We start from the raw sequence: 19,225 nt of genomic DNA, 5'->3' as shown, positions 1-19,225 counted from the left end.
GCATTTCATTTAACATTAGTCAGTTGAACGATTAGCTACAGCAGCGTTTCAGTTCGGGTCAATTTCGGATCAAATTACGCTGTTGCCGGTCCCGCGAAACGTACACACGTTGTGACATTTCCACGTGCACTCGGAAATTCGCGTTCCTTTTGTGTGTACGAGAACAAATTCAGGGATGATGTACAATCGAACGAGTGCAACGTTGATGCTGCAGACCATCATGCTCTTGATGAAGAAGCAGAATTCGACGGATGTTACTAATTTCCCTGCAGGATTTAGTGGTAAGTTTTTACATTACCTTTATTTTACTGTGATTGATTCTTTTTTTAAGCCGCATCGTGTACTAGTTTCGGATCATTATGTACTTAATTAATGTGCCATATTTTTTATATATCTTTATCCACCGTACACCATGCACCGGTCAAATCATAACGTACTCATTTTACACTGATAAATATACGTGTGAGTTTCACAAGAGATATTTATGCCTTTTGTAGATGATATGGAACTGGAGCGATGTTATGACATCTACGGATGTTTTTCTAAAGCCTACCCGTGGACGGAGCACAGACCCGATAATTACTTCCCTGCATCTGTCGAGTCAATGGCAATACGGTAAGTTACTGTGAATTTCAGATGGTAAGAAGATAAAATACTGGGGCTATGCCTACTACTATATATACTATAAAAAATATATGGGGCTAACTGTTAGTAACTAAACACTGCAGTCGGTCTTCGGACAAAATTTTGCTTGTGCTCGTCGGCTAATATTAGGTCCTAATTTTTTATTTATTTATTATTGTTATTGCCTAGATGGGACGAGCTTACAGCCCACCTAGTGTTAAATGGTTACTGGAGCCCATAAACATCTACAACTTAAATGCGCCACTCATCTTGAGATGTAAGTTCTAAGGTCTCAGTATAGTTGCAACGGCTGCCTCACCTTTCAAACCGAACTGCTTACGCTGCTTTACATTACTGCTTCACGGCAGAAATAGGCGGGGTGGTGGTACCAACCCGTGCGGACTCACAAGAGGTCCTACCACCAGTAATTACGCAAACTAAAATTTTGCGTCTTTGATTTTTATTACACGATGTTATTCCTTCACCGTGGAAGTTAATCGTGAACATTTGTCAATACGTATTTCATTAGAAAAATTGGTACCCGCCTGCGGGATTCGAACATCGTTGCTTCGCTAGATACGAATGCACCGGACGTCTTATCCTTTAGGCCACGACGACTTTGAATTTATTAGTGTGTGATGATTACAAAACCTTCACTATAAGTAAATTATTTTACTTGTTTTTCAATTATATCAAGCGGAGAACTAAAGCATGGAACCGTGAAACTCGAGCTCCTGTTTTAAATGAATAATTTGATATTTTATAATGGTTTTTCGATTGCTTGTTACTTGAAAATTTTATTCTGGGCTGTTTTATTTGCATCGGTAGCTAACGCGTACATAGCCCACCTAATATAAAGCGGTTACCGTCGAAATAGTTGTCGATAACTATAGTTGTTGCAAAGTACGACTGCGCGTCGCCCTCAGTTGTGTAAGTGATCAATCTGTTTACGCGTCTATGTACGTGTGAGAGCACGTAGGGTTAGCAAACAAAAATTCCTTAATTCAAGTTATGAATTTCAGCCATTTTTATATTTGAAGTATTTTTCAATTCATATATTAGGAGTAGTCAAAATAAAAATGAACAACATTGTTAAAGCAACTACCAATTTACATTAGTAATAATAATTAAATGCAGGTAGGAAATGAAAATAAACACAAAAAAAATGTAATCCTTAACAATACCTTAACTCTACACAAAATAAAAACATTTCTACACTGTCACTGTCATCATCTTCACTGATATTTATATTAAAATTAATCAATAAATTAATAAATAATAATTAAATATGAATTTAATTAATTGATTCATAATTTTACTTTTAAGATTTGACATGCTGACCATACTTCGTGAACAGTAGAAACGTGGAAACAACAAGTACAAGTGACTCGAGCGATGGCTCACTCGCTACTGACCGCTGAGACCGCTCCGTCGGGTACACACACTAACGAAAATGTGTATTTACGATTACAACTACAAATAACGGCCACGCGTGCTCGTACTTTGCAATAACTATATTATAATTAACATTTCATTTATTTGTTTACTTTCGCTTAAAAGTTATAGCCAAGATTTATTTTATTTAAATCGATATAAAATGAGACCGAATCTGCATGTAAGAAAACAGATTTATCAATAACAAATGCAAGGATCTATCAAGTCTTTTTAGTTGTAACTAAAACATGAGACCCTAGAACTTATATCTCAAGGTGGGTGGCGCATTTACGTTATACAGTCAAACCTGGGTAAGTGAGAACTGGATAAGTAAGAAAACTCTATAAGTGAGAGTAATAGCAAGGACCCGTCATTTTAAGCTCCCAAAACCTCTATTAGCGAGAAACAGAAACCTCTGTAAGAGAGAGTCGTTTTTTCCTCATGGACCTCCGTAAGTGAGACTGCTACCTATCTATACCTCTACAAGCGACAGCCGAGCTTTATTTATTTATTTATATTATTTAGGAGGAACAAATGACAAAACAAATTACAAATTTAACATCTGCTATTTTATGACTCATTTTTAACTTTCGTAGAACTTCCTATCATTGTTTTTGTATTGTTTTCTCGTGAATATTGAACTTATTCTATTTCTTGGAACTAAATACGTTGTTATTTTATCGTATTCTTTTATCGCATTATTTTCGAATGGACACGTGTGCCTGTGTACCGTCCTGTTTGTCGGACTTACTCAGTTTATCGTTAATCAATTGCGAAGGAAAGTTCTGTTCTGCATCATGTAAAAACGGAAAATTAAAGTACTGTCATTAAAGTCATAAACTTAAAATAGTGAATGCATTTGAATGCGGAAAATCGCGAATCGAATTTCAGAGGGAGCATTAGCGAGAAACTCGGGTTAGTGAGAAACCTCTATAAGCGAGAATGAGATTGTGCTCCCTTGAACTCTCGCTTATCCAGGTTTGACTGTAGATGTCTATGGGCTCCAGTAACCACTTAACACCAGGTGGGCTGTGAGCAATAAAAATAAATAAAAATAAAGGCAAAAATGAATCAATATGTCATAATTTGCATATCCATAAATTGTATAGGTACAGCTACCAATACTGTGAAAAATTTAAGAATCTTAATTGATAAAAAACTTTCATGGAATGCACAGAGAGAACCGAAACACAACTTGATAAACTTGAGCGGCTACCAAATTTATGCATAAGATTCATATTTCGTTTACGGAAATATGATCATGTATCTGAATTTTGCGCTAAACTCAAGCGGTTGCCAATTCGCCTTCGCCGTAATACTCATGTCCATTCTTTACTATATTGTTATTCTCTTTATATATCTCAAAGAACGTTTCGAGTTCCTAGGTGATACGCATAGTTTTTCCCTGAGATCATCGGATAGCCTGAGACTGAAAAGGCGGGCGCATTCATCATCATTCTTTGATAACTCATTCACCATCCAGGCGGTTCGATTGTGGAATTTTCTGCCGGATGTAGTGAGAAGTGCTCCAACTTTAAACTGCTTTAAAATAATGGTGAAAGAACTTTACCTATCCGCCTAGTGTTGTTTGCTGTTTATGCTTTATCCATACTGTTTATGTACTATGTTTACCTATGTAAGTATATTGGAATATAAATCATATAGTGATTTCATATTACCTATATTTAACGGTATATATCTATTTATTGTATGTTTGTATTTTCTTTAATAATGTATTATTCATAGTACACCGCAACATACCTGCTGTATCTTTATCTGTCCAGAATTTTGGGTAATTAAACGGTTGTCTGTAAGAAATCGCTTTTAGCGATAAGACCGCCTGTTGTACAAACGTATCTCCTTGTTGACTGTTTTCTAATGTTCATTGTGTTTTGGTGTGCAATAAAGTATGTTTTCTCTCTCTCGCTCTCTCTCTATACCAGTATTAGTGACATTCCATATAATTATTAATTGAATAGTAAACAAAATCAAAGTGCATGTTTATCAGCCACGCTTACTGAGCGGTCTAATAACATCATTAATTAAATACATAAATGAGAGGGCGTGGTGCATCGGCACTTTCATAATTTATGTCATTAAGTCACTTCGCAATTTCGTATTAAAAGTTGTTTATTTCTCGTGTAATCAATACTAAACCTAAACCTCGGGACCTTAATATCAGTGGAACTGATTATACGAGTAGGATCCGCTTCGTGGACTCACAATATGTGCGTATTGATTATATGTATAGTATGTTGTGTTGAGCATATTAAAATGTCTCGGGACGATAAGAGTCGGGGGGCTCGTCCGTGACATCAATCAATAGCAAATGAAGACAAAACAAATATTTATGTTCTGTAATTGCATGTGGCGCGTGTACAACCGTCACGATAAATAAATAATTTATTTGTTTTTTGTTGCAATGTATGCGTTATCTAAAAGATTGAATGCTTTAGGTGTACTGACCTGGAACTTCTAGAATTTGTTTACTAAATACGACGTCTCAAAGAGAGGTTAATTAAAGGGGTTTTTTTTCCCGGTTACGTAATTTGGCTTTACTGGTTTCTCGCAGCTTTAAAATTAAAATGTAGTAGTAGATTACCCACGAGCTAACACGAGCCCTGACATGACCTTCTTCAAACGAGGCTTGTGGAGAGTATTAAGCGGTAGGCAGCGTCTTGGTTCTGTCCCTGGCATTGCTGACGTCCATCAGCGACGGTAACCACTATTCATCAGGTGGGCCATATACTCCTCTGCCTGCACAAGTAACAAAAAAAAAGAGCTGAGAGGAATTTATAGACATTACTTGGAACAGTTGCATTTGTCAATAGTATGTTTCCAGTGATAGTTTTTGTTACGTTCTATCAAACCACGGAATGACTTCTTCAAGGTTTTCGCAGCACTTTGTTATTTTTGTACAATTAAAAGATATTTTCTGAGACATTGGAGAGCGTCTTAATTGAGCGCTCTGCATTTTATGACCACAAGCATTTGCCTGTACAGATTGTGAAAATTTAAATTATAAGAAAATAATATTGTTTTCTGCAGGTATCCAACTTTTACTCGCCGGAACCGAAAAATACCAGTGTTGCTTCATGCCGATAATACGGACAGAATACAAAATGCCAATCTTGATGCCAATGGACCGTTTTACTTCATATCGCACGGCTTCTTGGAAGGAGGTCACAAGAAATGGGTAATCTGTTTACTTACGGTTATTCCAAACATATTGACAGGGAAAATCGAACGACGCATAAGATTGAAATAGCTTTGTTTAAGTTTTTAGACATAATCATGAAACTTTAGTTGATGTTCAAAGGCACTTGCGCGTCGCGTAGGGATTTCTTTAATTTGAAACAGCGTTATAAATTTATTTTCACTAGAAACGAAATCTTCAAAAATTTTCTTTTGAACATCCGTCTGTCTATTTCTGCGTGTTTCTAAAATCTATATAAATACAATCAAATTCAATGCTAGAGGTCCGCCGTCATGCGTGCATCGTGCAAAAACAACTGAGATATTGATATATTTTTTAGGTGTACATTTTAGGTGTATATTTTTTAGGTTTACTTCTGGCGCATTTTATATAAAAATATATGTAGGTACATATATCACGATATTAGTATCTTTATTTAACATGAAGTAATTAAAACTGTAATTTTATAAGTGCATTAAGTTATTAGCTCTCAGTTGTACCAAACAGTAATAATTACGACTACCACTAATTTTCTTTTTTTTTATTGCCCTTGTAGGCAGACAAGCATACGGCCCACCTGATGATGAGTGGTTACCGTCGCCCATGGACTTCAGCAATACCAGGGGCAGAGCCAAGCCACTGCCTGCCGCAATAATCTAAACTAAATTAATAACCTTTTAACTAATCACAAACTTCCGTCCCGCGTGATGCGAGTGACGTGACTATGCCGCGAAAAAACTTACCACATCCATTTTTTTACGTTATATATGTTTAAACCACTTCAAACTTCTTGATCACCTACTTTGTGTGCTAATGTGTACGTTTGAAGTGTAATAAAAATGAAACCCCATCAAATATATAATTAAGGTAATGATTATTGATGGTAGATCGTATTCCGAGTCTGCGCGGATAAATATCACAAGTTGCTTCTTTTTTGCCGCGAAGCTGTCGTATATTTCGCTTCGAAGGGTGGGTGGGAGGAGGAAGGCCTTAACGCAATATTAAAATTTCGACGTCATATTAAAAGTAAACAACAAAATTTGCCATTTGCAGATTGAAAATCTAGCAAATGCCCTCTTAGACATTGACGGTAACGAATCAGCCACAGTGATCATAGTTGACTGGCGTGGGGGTTCCCAACCTCCGTATGGACAAGCGGTTGCTAATATTAGATTGGTCGGAGTTATGACCGCCCACTTGATACACAATATTTATGTAAGTACCATTGCATTAATAGCGCATAATTTTTTTTCCAATAATAATTGACGACTTCAGGTTACAATCCTTACTATTTTTATTTCAGGAAGTTTTGCAGCTGCCCCATATAGATAATTTCCATTTCATTGGTCATTCACTCGGCGCCCATTTAGGCGGTTATTGTGGCCACGAATTGCAGAAGGTTACAATTTTTTTACAAAAGTCTACATCTAATATTCATATGCCGTTTGACAATTAAACATAATGATTAATTTACAGAAGTTCAATTTGAAACTAGGACGAATAACTGGTTTGGATCCGGCCGCCCCGTACTTCAGCAGGACGGTGACTTTGGTTCGCTTGGACAGATCTGATGCTAAATATGTCGATATCATTCACAGCAACGCGATGCCTCTTTATTTCTCAGGTAATTTATCGATTACATTTAATTTAGAATTACGTTAACTGCTAGACATACACACAGTAAGAAATTCCAAATGTTTATGATTCATTGTTAATAGTCGCGTTCCGCGTGGTTTCAATGCCTTGACATTCGAAAGAAGTAAAATTAATTCATTTGAAAAAAAAAAACGTTATTTGTATTCATTAATGTAGAAAAATGTTCTCACTTTACTACAATATATAAATTTGTAAATGAATAAACTAGGAATCAATGATTTTTTTCTCTTTCCAGGTTTCGGAATATCAGAACCGATAGGCCACGTGGATTTCTATCCAAATGGCGGTTCGACCCAGCCCGGTTGCAAGCAATCTGACTCGCCCAACCAAAGCGCTTCGTACCAACAAGTCGTTAAGTACGTAGGCTGCAACCACGAAAGGAGCCACGAGTACTTCACGGAGAGTATTGCACCCACGTGTCCCTTCATGGCGATACAATGTGAATCTCATGAAGTGAGTAATCAAACTTTACTACGCACTAACAGCAATCAACTCGAAGGAATTTTAAAAAAATCGTATCATAATTACTACTTTATTTTTAATTGCTTTCATTTGCGCTATTATGCGCTGAAAACATTATATGCTTATAATTTAAAAATAATGAAACCGATTCACTTTCTTCAGACCTCAAATCATTCCTTTGCCAAAAATGTATTGAAATATGTAATTCTGGTATTTCATCATTATCAGCCTGCAGGCGTCGACGTTTGGACATAATCTTTCCACAAGATTCACGACAAGTTTCGCATTGCGAGCATTCTTGTGAAATACACAACCAAGTCATAATTGTAGCCCAGAAAATTGTTTTCCCAAGTGCTAAGCGACATACAAAAAAGATAATTTGTAGGTTATTTAAGTCAAAAGGCGAGTTAAACTCGGAGATGGGTTTTCTTAACTCTTTGGAGTTGAGTGGGATAAAAACTAGCCGACCTTTTGCTTAGATTTTTATTCATGATGAGATATATTTTAAAACCTCCCATTTCGAACAGTTGAAGTTGCTTATAGTAATATAAATATACAGTGTAATATCTCATTTAACGTTTTTCATGCAGTTCACATTGCTATGCACCGATGACTTGTTAAAATACATTTTATTCTGTCTTCGTTTTGAGTAATAATATTTGCAAAATAATCGAAATCAATATTTATTTCCCTTTTTTTAAATCGTTGCAACTATGGTTTTTAATTTCTTTAAAAACGTGTGCTTCAAAAATTTAGTACAAACGAGAGACTGTAAAATAACCTAGAGAATGAGAAAATTAAACCACATAACAATGAAAAGTATAAAGATACAACTTGATGGTAAAAAAAACTGGCACAATGAAACACACAATTATAAAAATAAAAATACACTCAAATGTGTTTAAAATCAACACTCGGTATATCTATATATCGGCATATTTGAAATTTAAAACTACAGTTTTTAATTAAATAGATTGAAACATAAAATATAGAGCATTTAGACTTATTTGTAATAAGATCTCATTAATTTTAATTAACCATTTAAAATAAACTTGATACATGCTGTAAACGTCGGATGGATGACCATGGTTAATTTAAATGGTCTCGAATAATTAATCGTTAACCTATTTCTATATGTATTTTAATTTATATATTGTGTACACACAGCTGTTAGAAGAAACACGACCATAAGGATACAGAGTACAAGGGCAAGAGTAATTATACAACAAGGTTTTAATCTTGCTCTATATCTTTCTCGAATATCATAATATGTACTTTTTTATTTCAAATGTAACATGTCTCTATATGTAATATATATAGGTATGCAGAGATAAAACATTTAAGGTTCATTTTCTCTATTATTTCATCAACCGTTTTTGTTTCGTAGCTTTTGACAAGGCTTTGTTTTTTTATCGGTTCTGCTAAAGATTTCATCACATCTTGTAACCTAAGACTGCGTCAGTTCAATTTGGCATAATACTACGTTTACCTCTACTTAAATATTCAAATGAAACACGTAGATTATTCTAGTAATCGACGACAATATGATAATATTATTTTTCTTTAATTTTTTTTTCTAGGCGTTCCTAGCTGGCAATTGCACAAACTGCGACAACAAACACTTCTGTATACCAATGGGATATCACTCGTATGACTTATATAAACATCTTCAAATAGGCGGGCTCGTCGATACGAATACTAATATAGCTCTTTATTCGCTAACCGGCAACGCGAAACCTTATTGCAGTAAGTAACATACAGTTTAGTTATTTTTTTGTTAATACATATATACCTTTGAATACTGTATAAACTTATATATGTATGTATTTGTGTATATATGTATGTACGTATTAGTAATTTAATATAAATTTCATTACACCTACCACTATTTTCTCTGCACTACCTTTGGTTTATTGGTAGAGAATGCCTTACGCATTAAGTCCGCCAATGTAAATTTTACATGAAGTGTTATAAATAAATAAATAATGCTCAATTACATTTAATACCGTTACCAAAAAGTAAACACCAAGTCAGATGAGACTTAAATAGGTCAGAACTTATGGCCTACCCAATGCTAAGAGGTTGTTAAATCTCATTAACTGTTTCGTCTTCACTGTAATGAAACATCGGCTAACCTACTTTTTAAACTAAAACTTATGATTGCAATGTTCCAAACTCACTTATTAAATCGACTTCAAACTTTTTACACCCGCTAGCAGTCCGGGGTGAAGAGTATGTCATCAACATATAATCTTTTCAACAAATATGAGCCTATTTTATACATTCACCGATAATCGCAACGAATACTTACTATTCGAAAATGAATGATAATAATAATTTGCGGCTTCGAGTTTTTGATTGTTACTGCTATTTTAATGTATTCTTTTATTTATTTATTCTAGAAGTACATTACAAAGTCGTTTTGAAAGTAGCGAATTCGACGGAGAGTAAGAATCACGGACCGGAATCCGGTAAGGTAACGATCACTTTGGTGGACAGAAACAATAATAAAACCGATCGGAGATCCCTCAATCCGGAACAGTAAGTTGAAACTAATTTCATTAAACTATTGTAATGTTTTCGTATATTTCTACCTATATAATACCACCGACTGCTTTAATGTATTCCAAGAAAGAGTAGATCACATCTGCTTTGATTTGAGACTTCCACCTAACATATGAAGGTGGACGACAGAAATTCCTTTATTGCGTTTCTATAAGCTCTGTCAAATATTTAAGCAAATCGACCCTGAGATAATTTTTCGATTGGCGTTAGGTCTGAATAACAAGACTGGATTGTATAAAAATTCATAAAGATACGATCTTAATATGTATTATAAATTGTAATTCAACACTGAACTACTTTATCGCAATTTCTGATATAATCGAATTGTATTTCCAACTCTTATATAAGGATGGCGGAGACTGAATTGTTTATAAAATGATGACGTCATCAACATTACGTAACATCAATATTGATTATTATTATAGAATGGAATATTCCATAATATGACTTGTACTAAGTAAATATATTATACTACGTCTTTTTTTCCGTTCTATCTTTAAATCGAGTCCAGATTCATTAATATGTGGCTTCAAATTTAAATAACAATTTGAATAGTTTTGTTTGCATTTTAGATTGTAGATTGTACAATTCCAGATAAATATAATTCTTCGTTAGAACTTAACTAAAACATGGGCGCTGTAGATAAATATCGCCTGTGTGACTTCTTAAACGATTGCTATTTGACCTATATATTCATTTTGTACATTTAAACTGCGATTACAAAAATATAAACGAATTACGTAATTGTTATTTACGCCATAAAAAATTAATAGTGGAGGTCTTGATATTGAACCTATATCCTTCCTATAAACTTATACGAAGCTTGTGCTAAATAAATAAATTGTCGCATATATGTATTATGTCAGTTTAATTCAGCAGTTTTATAAAACTGTTACCCCAAAACAATTTTTTTTAAGAAAAATTCATAAATAAATCTTAGAGTACAACAATGGTTTCAATGGTATTCTATGTTAATTGTGAATTGTATTTGTATGCTAATTTGTTATTGACGTAAATGGTAGAGATCGTTTGGGCCCATGTGATGTTACTAAAACCCAAACTGCAGACGTGGGGCCGTGCGTCTAGAAAGGGTTAACTTTCTGACGTTATCAATATTGACGTTACCAAGTTGCGACTAATGAAAAACGCATACATATGACGTCACAGCCATTGAACTGTGGACGTCAAAGTACGGTCTGAATATTAGTAGCTCATTTAACTGAGCTCATGTTTTGCAATTTATTTATTTTTAGTTGTTTTTTTTTTGTTAGACAATAAAGTACAAAACTACTATAACATCTATCTATCTATCTTTTTTTTTTCCAGAAAATATTACAAGCCCGGAGAAATTGAAACGAAAATGCTGGCTTTCCAAGATGCCGGTAACCCCCCTCTGTACGTAATAGTTGAATGGAAGTACGAAGCCTCATTATTCAACCCAATGACGTGGAGATTAATAAAATCCCCAAGTATTTTCATCGAGTATATAAAACTTTCGTCGATCGAATACAATACTGAGTAAGGAAATAGAAATTATTATATTTGATCATAATTATTTTACTAACCTCAAATGGCTGACTGTTAACGCATAACTTACAACACTGGTACTTATGATAACTAATGAGAGTTTGATAGAAAGGTAAAGTGAAAAGAAAAATATGGATGGTCATAGAAGGACGAAGTAATCATGCCCTTAAAGATAACACGCACGGTGCATTCGTATCGAGTGATGCCTCTGTGCCGGTGTTCGAATCCCGCAGGCAGGCACCAATTTTTCTAATGAAATACGTACTTAACAAGTATTCACGAATTACTTCCACGTTGAAGGAATCGCATCGTGTAATTTGATTTTTAAATCAAACCCCTAAAAATTATAATTTGCGTAATTAAGTACTGATGGCAGAGCGTCATGTGACTCCGCATGGTAAGCTTGCTCGGCTTTGTCTATTTCTGCCGTAATGAACATTTCGGCTTGAAGAGTGGGGCAGCTGTTGTACTGTAAAACGAAGACTTGGAAGTCATGTATCAAGATGGCCGACGGCATTAACTATCAATGTCTATGAACTCCGGTGACCACTTAACATCAGGTAGGCCGTGAGCTTGTCCGCCGATGATAGCAATAAAAAAAAGTTGTAGAAGTTGTTAATTTCTATTCGTAGTGTTGACCGCAGTAAGCTTTTTACCTCATCCGGGTTCTGACCTCGGAGGGGATCGGACGCATAGGCGATGAGTGCAGGGGAGTCATTTAGTGGGTAGGATCCTGAAAACATCTTTGGGCCCGCGGTTTCGCAGTCGCGCCCCTTATACCCCAAGGAGCGGGGGCCTCGTAGGTGATTCGCCCTGGCCCCGAAAAAAAAAAAGGTTAATTTCTACTACCTGTAAGATTAGGTTGAGTCTGTAAGCTCATCTACCAAACCGGTGGAGTGGAATAGCCCCTTGACGCTATCAATGATTGGGTAGGGAAAAAAGCAAAAGAACGAATTTAATCAGTGCTCCCCAATTGCGCTATCCGAATACTGATACCTTAAATAACTCACGTCCGAAGCACTCTGAACCGCTGTCGCTTAAAGGTCGGAAGAATGTTTTTTCTTGTTTCAGAAATTAATTATTGCAAAATAACCAATCGACTAAGAACTCCCAAATTATTTGTTACAGAATAACGGTATGTCCAAAAATGAAAAAACCTGTCGTTAACAATCTGCCAACGGTCATGAAAACGAAATACTGCAAGTTCTAAGAAAATTAAATGAACCACATTACAATAGCAATGCAATTGTTAATTTATTAAGTCTACAAAAAGTATTCTTTTAGTATTCTATCAATTAGATTTAAGCACATGTTGGATATTTGAATTGTTAAGGAAATTAATACGTAATTTAATATTTAGATTACTTCATTAAAGTGTAATCAAACAAAAACATTTTGTTTTAATTTTTCATATTTTACAACGTAGGTATTGTTTAAGCCTTTGGAGAAATCGTTTCTAAAGCTGAGAAGGGAATAATATATCAAATGTCAATGAAATAAAGAATACTCTTTGAATCAAGTTCAATTTGGCTAAATGCTTTTTCATTTAAATATTTACAAAATAAATACTATACTATTAAAGAGAAAACTTGACTAGTCTCAGGGACCTACCTACCTATAATGAATCTGAGAAACGTTTTATTTGCTATTCGTATAAATTTTTGAATAGAAAAACTTCTAAGACGGTTCGTGGCGAATACAATAGTCGACCTTAACTATTAGTCTGTATCAGGGTCTGTCTAGGCGCCGTTACAAGGTTAATTCTTTCGTGATTGGTTCTATGATAAATACGCTTCCAAATTCCAAATCCCTCTTCGATATGTCAGCTTATCTTGAAAATGTTAGTGCGATTCAGAATCCTGTCAAATATGTTATATTCTCTAAAAGTTAGGGAAAAAAATATCGGAGAAAATTTTTGCGCTAAATAGGCTCAAAGGCTCAGTTACCACTTGCCGTTAGGAAAATGTCAAAACAGTGACAACTTTGACCAGTGACACTTGCGTTTCAAGCGGTTTGTTGGAAGGTTGGGTGTTGTTGAGTTAGTAATTCAATTCAATACGTAACATAATAATCTGTTATATCATCCATACTTATAAAGATCGATTGCATATTGATTCGGTGCATTCAACATGGGTGACACGAGGAAAAAGAAGAAATTTTACTTTAGGAAACGAAGAAACAAATATTTCTTAGAACCCGGCTTCAAGGGCTTCTTTTGCACGTGTAACTTTAGAGAAAAAGACTGCGTCAAAGAAGTATATAATCTTCTGAACGAATATGCCAGTAAACTCTACCCAGATTTAGATGTTGAGCAAGTTCCACCGTCTGCAGTACCTGAGTCAGACGCTCCCGAGGATAGGTCCGAGAGCGAGTCTGAAGATGAGACTGATATTGGAGACATACTAAGAAGGGAAGTGGATTCAATAAAAAAAAATTCGCAGAAATCTTTACGGTTTAAAAGATTTCAAGTGGTTGAAACGGGTGCATCAAATTGTATCTTTGTTAAAACCAATTTACCTAGTCCAGAAGAACTGACCACCGCCATTATAAAAGACCTAATCGCTACACGAATTCAGAAAACCAGACATGTGATGCGACTGCTTCCAATAATGATTACTTGTAAAGCAAACCTTCCGGACATAATGGAAAGCGCTGGGAAACTTTTTGATAAGTATTTCTTAAAAGAACCAACTAGCTTTTCTGTAGTTTTCAACAAAAGATTCAATAACAGTGTATCTCGAGACTTGATCATCAAAGAGCTTGCGGAATTAGTAGTTGTAAAAAACAGGGAGAACAAAGCTGACCTCAAAAATCCAGGACTCTGCATTATAGTTGAAGTTATTAAAGGAATGTGCTTGCTGAGTATTGTTGATAACTACTTTACTTATAAAAAATATAATCTTAATGAAATATGCAAGGAAGAATCAAATGATTCTGAAGAATCACAGGCAAAAAAATTCAAGAGTAGCTTGAACTGTGAAACTGAGGAACAGAATACTCAATAAATCTACATATTTCCCTAGAGTTTTTCTACATTAATTTTTTTTCTAACCTATCCCTAGGTTGCTGCGCCTGGAAGCTTATACCAACTCTTATACCAAATTTTCTACTTATTATAATATTTTTCATTAAAGTTTTAACCCTAATCTGTGTATTTTTTCACCTTCATTATGTTAACAATTACTTAGTTTTACAATAACCTATGTTATATTAAGGTTTTTACAAGATTATGTAACAAGAGAACCGTTTAATGCTGTGGCATTGATTACATAACAGTGGCTGAAGGCTTAGTAGGTCACTTGGTGGCTCAAATTTATAGATAAGACTCGGTCATAAAAGTAAGTATATTTTATACTAGTAATGACCACAAAATGACTAATGAGCTATGACTATCTATCTGTTTGCTTATTAATAGTTCAAGTTAATAATTTGGACTGAAGAAAATTCTACTCCTGTAATGGCAATGTTACTTTACGCCTTTTTCAGATGATTTAGTTACATGTTGTATCGAAAGATGGCAGTATGCGATAAAATACTCCATATTTCCATATATAAGTTGTGAAATAAATTTCTTTACTAAGTATTATAATATAGTTGTTGTAGATCCTTCATTGTTAAATAGATAATTAGAAGTTTTTATTGGTAAGATGTTTTCAATAAGATCAACAGCGTACCTACTTGAATTTCAATCACACATAGATGTCAGTACGTACTACAAGATGAGAAAACGAATTTGCTACACAGAAGCAAATAATTTTATAAACTATCTATAAAGCAAACATTTAAACAGTGACTTTTATTTTACACATCGAAAATAGTGAAACGGGTTTAAAAAGAGGTTGGAACGGATTTATTTTTGCTATACCTATGTTTTTTTGTGTTTGTATTAAGTAGGTAATGAAAATAAGTAAGTTCTGAAATTAAAATAAATAAAAATGTGAATCAAGTTAGTATTACATAAATTATTTTGGTATATTAGTGAATAAAAATTCACTATTTTATTAATTATTATGAACTTATAAATCAATTTTAGATATTCCCAAAATTGAAGGCAAGCTGAAGTGATACGAAGTTTTAGTTTCCAAGATTAATTTAAAAATTATTGCTTATAGTTGTCGCTTTTAGTGTCCTTTTTCTTATTTGTACTTTTTTCGATCTAGCTCCTCAGTTCGCAAACACAACATGCGGTTCAACAATTGTTTCTGTCGAAAATCTAAATTTTTGATAGATGGCGTTAGTCTGCACGTTAATTTTTACTGTTTAGGAGGGTGAGAACGAAAACCTCGAAATGACCCATAAATTTATTGGACAGTTGCAATATAAGATTAATGTCTAAGAATTTATAATTTAAGTATGAACGAAGTCTATCAGTGAACCGGTGCGAGGTTCTGTTGTACTCGTTTTTCTTTTAAATTGACCAATCAATTTGTGTGTGTGCATCATTGACGAGTTATCGATGTTCCTGCCTTTAAGTCTGAAATTGTTCACAATTCTGTGGGATTTTCTATGATCAATCATTGTCTAGGGGCAAGTTTCTCACTGAATTGTTTTGTGAGAGCCCATGTTTCGTATTTAATGGCCTTACGCAGGTGTTGAAGTCCATGTATTTTACATACATTTACATGCTATCACCTAGAAATCATTCATGTGCCTTTTTTTAGGTTATTCTCAATTAGTATTAAGACGTCGATGGTCTAATTTTAAGTGCAATGTTCGCTACAACAACTATTAACTGTAAATAATTCGTTGCCCCTTCGTCATCACACGGCCAAGGGTCCATCGTGTCATAGACAGATTCTAATAAAATAATGTGTTAGTACCTATTTATTTTATTTCTATTACCTAATTACCTATAATACCTATAATTAAATAATTCATTTGGTTTATACAACTCGTAAATACAAACCTATTGATTTTATCCGGACTCTTGTAGCTTTACAAAATGGACAGTGAATATGTACAGCATCATGACATATAGATTATGTACGCTATTTAATTATCTTGATTATATAGGCTAGACATCCCTAAAAGTATAGATATTGCTAGTGATGTCTTCTTAATCTCTTATTCGACACGTTTGCGACCAGCTAGGTCGGAAAGTTGTAAATTCGACAATTATTTCCGAAAAAATAAAGAAGTTATTTAGTAAATTACTTAGTATCCTACCAAACCGCAAGCCAGCGTCAGTGTCAGATAACCGCTTATTTTAATCAAGTTGGGGTTTATGCAACAGCTTGTAGCTTATAGGCAGCAACTTGGCCATATCCACAGGCGTTTCTAGCCAATGGGATGCCCGTGTAAAATCTAATGATTAATGGGTAATTTCCTAGCGCCCTATACAAAGCGCGGTCAAAATGAATTAAGCACCCACTAAATGTAGCAGGTTCATTGAAAGTGCCGAGGACATTGCCTTTTTTATTTTTTATTGCTTAGATGGGTGGACGAGCTCACAGCTCACCTGGTGTTAAGTGGTTACTGGAGCCCATAGACATCTACAACGTAAATGCTCCACCCACCTTGAGAGATATGAGTTCTAAGGTCTCAGTATAGTTACAACGGCTGCCCTACCCTTCAAACCGAAACGCATTACTGCTTCACGGCAGAAATAGGCGGGGTGGTGGTACCTACCCGTCTGGACTCACAAGAAGTCCTATCATCACAGGTGCTCTAACAGAGCTGCGCCCAAATGTAACGCACATCCTGCACCATAAGTAAAGCCGCCTCAGGATGTGTCTCTGGCACAATTGACGTGCTTGAGCGATTATAACCACTCACTAGTAGGTGGACCGTAGACTCGTTTGCTTGCAAAGGCAAAAGGATATTTTTGTATGAATGATGTGAATGATTCACGTTGGTGTCATAGACATAAATCTGCAATGATCACAGGAATTATTTCTCGTGTACAGGGATCGAATCCACGAAAAATCAGCTTCATTAACTAATAAAAAATAAAATCTGCCGAACAAAGAACAAATTACTTAGTAAACTTTAATACACGGCAATTAAAGTAACAATGAAAACAAAATGCAAGTCAATAAAACTATTGTTTTTCCTTCGGAGAATGTAACAGCAGCCAATTAAAAGTTTCCAAGGGCAACCGCAGTTGGAATTACGCCAATACACTAGTGTAATAAATTGCTTTTCGTGATGAGAATAACAGGACTCTACAATCTTCCAGTAAATAAAATGTATACGTTTTTCTTCAATATTATTACTGTTATTTTTAGTACTCTCGATTTGTAGATTGTCTACTGGAACTCAAAGACATCACAACTTGAACTCTATAAACCAGAGACATAAGGTCAATTGTATTTTAAAACGAGCGTTTCACCCACCAAACACATTACTTTTAATTACTTGAGTTCGCACTCATTCACCTGCTGCCAAGGCACATCAAATAAATAGTTACTTACGTAAATACATAAGCTGAATCTAATTCCAGTCATGCAGCAGTGGACATCACCTAATGACATCCCTTGACGGTCGTTAGGGCCAAGTTCCCGTTTTATTTTTTCCCCCGAGTGATTCAGTCAGCGAGTCTCGTTTTTCAAGAGATCGTTTTTATACGAAAAAAACTGTCAATGAATTGGGAATTTTCGGCTGGAATGATGATATTCGAAACGTTATTTTGAATACAAATCTTTACATTACGAGATTAGCAATTAACTGACCTGTTAAGTTGATACTTTATCACTGTCGTATAGGCCTGGCTTAAACCGTTTATACCTAATTAGCAATTTAATGCCTAGCGGCGTGACCCGTTTCGTGGCGTTCTATTTGAGTACCGATTCGATTTACTGTTACTTCAGTGAAGGAAGACCTCTATTCCGTGTGTGAGCTATACTTAAGCTGCGAGCACGGTCCGTCCATGCTGGAATAACAAGCATAAAACGGACACTGGCAAATCCAACCAAAGTCCCGGATTTGTTACAAAGTACGGCTTATTCCGCTCACTTCAACAAAATATGGCCCAAATACTTGAGGCGCGCTTGCTGGCTGCAGATTTTCAATGCGGTTTCAATTCCAGTAAACAGATTAGTTTAACGAAAGGCTTTTGTTAGTTTTTATTTAAAATACGGATCCATTAGTTACGATATTTTATTTCTTTTAAATTTTGCGTTAGTTTATAAAATAAATTACTTTTCAATTAATACGAGCTTTTAAAAAATGTAAAGGATATTCAAAATAAACTTAAAAAACTCTTCAAAAGTTTTGACTAATTATAAATTGAAACATGCAATTTCTTCTTGGTATAATTCGCCATAATCAAATTAAACGATTTAGCAACTCCGAAGTATTATAAATACGAAGCATGTAGAGGTTTAAAAAATGCGTTTGTTTCCATACCTACTTTGCCTTTGCTCGCCCACCTGTCCTGGTGAAACTGGAAAGGCCTCCGGGCCACCAGTAATCTTTCAAACATAAAAAAACCTACATTGTGTAATGCTGTCAAAGTAATTCGGTTCCTTTTACCTCCCGATCCCTTTTTAATATCAATAAAATTTAACAATTTTATTATTGACTTTCTAATGAGGAAACGACAAAAAATGTTCACATCAAACGTTTGAAATTGAATTTAAAGTTGTTGTTTTTTACATATGTACCATTTTTAAAACTACATGGCTAGAGTATAAATGCAACTTAGGTTACATGGAATTACACTTTTCCGGGAGATCTTTGACTCGTCAAGATTTAATCGTTTTTATTGATTTAAAAGGACGGCCTAGCTGATGTTAAAGCGGTTACTGGAGCCTCTTGACA

At 34.9% G+C, this 19,225-nt stretch overlaps 2 protein-coding genes across 2 annotated transcripts; both read left to right on the top strand.

Annotated features, from left to right (window-relative positions):
* Positions 1–12,855, top strand: LOC114249266 (pancreatic lipase-related protein 2). Its single transcript, XM_028182771.2, has 11 exons — positions 1–281; positions 498–615; positions 5,107–5,254; positions 6,308–6,469; positions 6,558–6,653; positions 6,731–6,878; positions 7,146–7,363; positions 8,953–9,118; positions 9,775–9,913; positions 11,264–11,455; positions 12,593–12,855. Exons 1-11 carry the CDS (start codon positions 176–178, stop codon positions 12,672–12,674), a joined length of 1,575 nt encoding a protein of 524 aa, XP_028038572.1. The 5' UTR covers positions 1–175; the 3' UTR covers positions 12,675–12,855.
* A 594-nt stretch (positions 12,856–13,449) lies between these two features.
* Positions 13,450–14,610, top strand: LOC114249267 (THUMP domain-containing protein 1 homolog). Its single transcript, XM_028182772.2, has one exon. It carries the CDS (start codon positions 13,594–13,596, stop codon positions 14,467–14,469), a length of 876 nt encoding a protein of 291 aa, XP_028038573.2. The 5' UTR covers positions 13,450–13,593; the 3' UTR covers positions 14,470–14,610.
* Positions 14,611–19,225: the final 4,615 nt, after the last annotated feature.

Source organism: Bombyx mandarina, chromosome 22 (assembly GCF_030267445.1).
Source record: "Bombyx mandarina strain Sakado chromosome 22, ASM3026744v2".
Lineage (NCBI taxonomy): Eukaryota > Metazoa > Arthropoda > Insecta > Lepidoptera > Bombycidae > Bombyx > Bombyx mandarina.
Note: the sequence above shows the minus strand (reverse complement) of the source record. Positions and strands in the feature narration are given on the sequence as shown.